The 581-nt window shown below is 62.0% G+C and overlaps 1 protein-coding gene across 1 annotated transcript in view; it reads right to left on the reverse strand.

Annotated features, from left to right (window-relative positions):
* Positions 1-266: 266 nt before the first annotated feature.
* The window catches only part of INTS3 (integrator complex subunit 3), a gene marked incomplete at both ends in the record, with an annotated part of 35,435 nt that continues 35,120 nt past the window's right edge, over positions 267-581 (reverse strand). The window contains 2 exons of the mRNA XM_009577086.1: positions 267-315; positions 402-515. Of these exons, the coding sequence (XP_009575381.1) occupies positions 267-315; positions 402-515 (163 nt within the window). The remainder of the gene's footprint in view (positions 316-401; positions 516-581) is intronic.

A 581-nucleotide genomic window follows, 5' to 3' on the forward strand; every position in this document is an offset into this window, starting at 1 on the left:
GCTCCAGGATGTGCAAGGTGAAAGACAAACAGCCCATCGGCACTCGGGCTAAGAGAACTCGCACCCAGAGTGAGCTGGGGAGCACCAGCAAGAGGGGTTTTCCCCCCACCTCGCTTCTCAAGCAACCCACGCCAGAGCAGGTGGCATCCCCTTGTCCCTGCCACGTGCTCAAGAAAGCCATCAGCCGCAGCGTGCTGGGGGCTGCGGACACAGGACCCTCTGCAGAGCATCGCACAGCCCTGTGCCCTGCGCTCAGCAGCACTTACTTCTCTCGCCTCAGCTGCAGCAGCAGGCAGGATAATGCCTCAGGGTGGTCTGCAAAGGAAAGGACATCCTCAGCGCAGGAGCTCATGGCCACCGTGGCGCAGCGCCGTGCCTCTCCCGTGCAGGGGACAGCTCACCTTTGTATTTGAGGTGCTGCAGGATCGGGATGATGGTCTCCAGAGGAATGCTGTGCGCGAGGAAGAGCTGCCAGGTGCAGTACTGCTCAAAGGTCTCCCAGTCCAGGCTTTGAACTAGGGGGAAGCACAGGATGGTGAGGGGAGCCTGCACGGCGCCCGCAGGAATGGCAGGGACCTGCC

This window comes from Fulmarus glacialis, unplaced genomic scaffold (genome assembly GCF_000690835.1).
Source record: "Fulmarus glacialis isolate BGI_N327 unplaced genomic scaffold, ASM69083v1 scaffold19804, whole genome shotgun sequence".
NCBI classification, from domain to species: Eukaryota; Metazoa; Chordata; class Aves; order Procellariiformes; family Procellariidae; genus Fulmarus; species Fulmarus glacialis.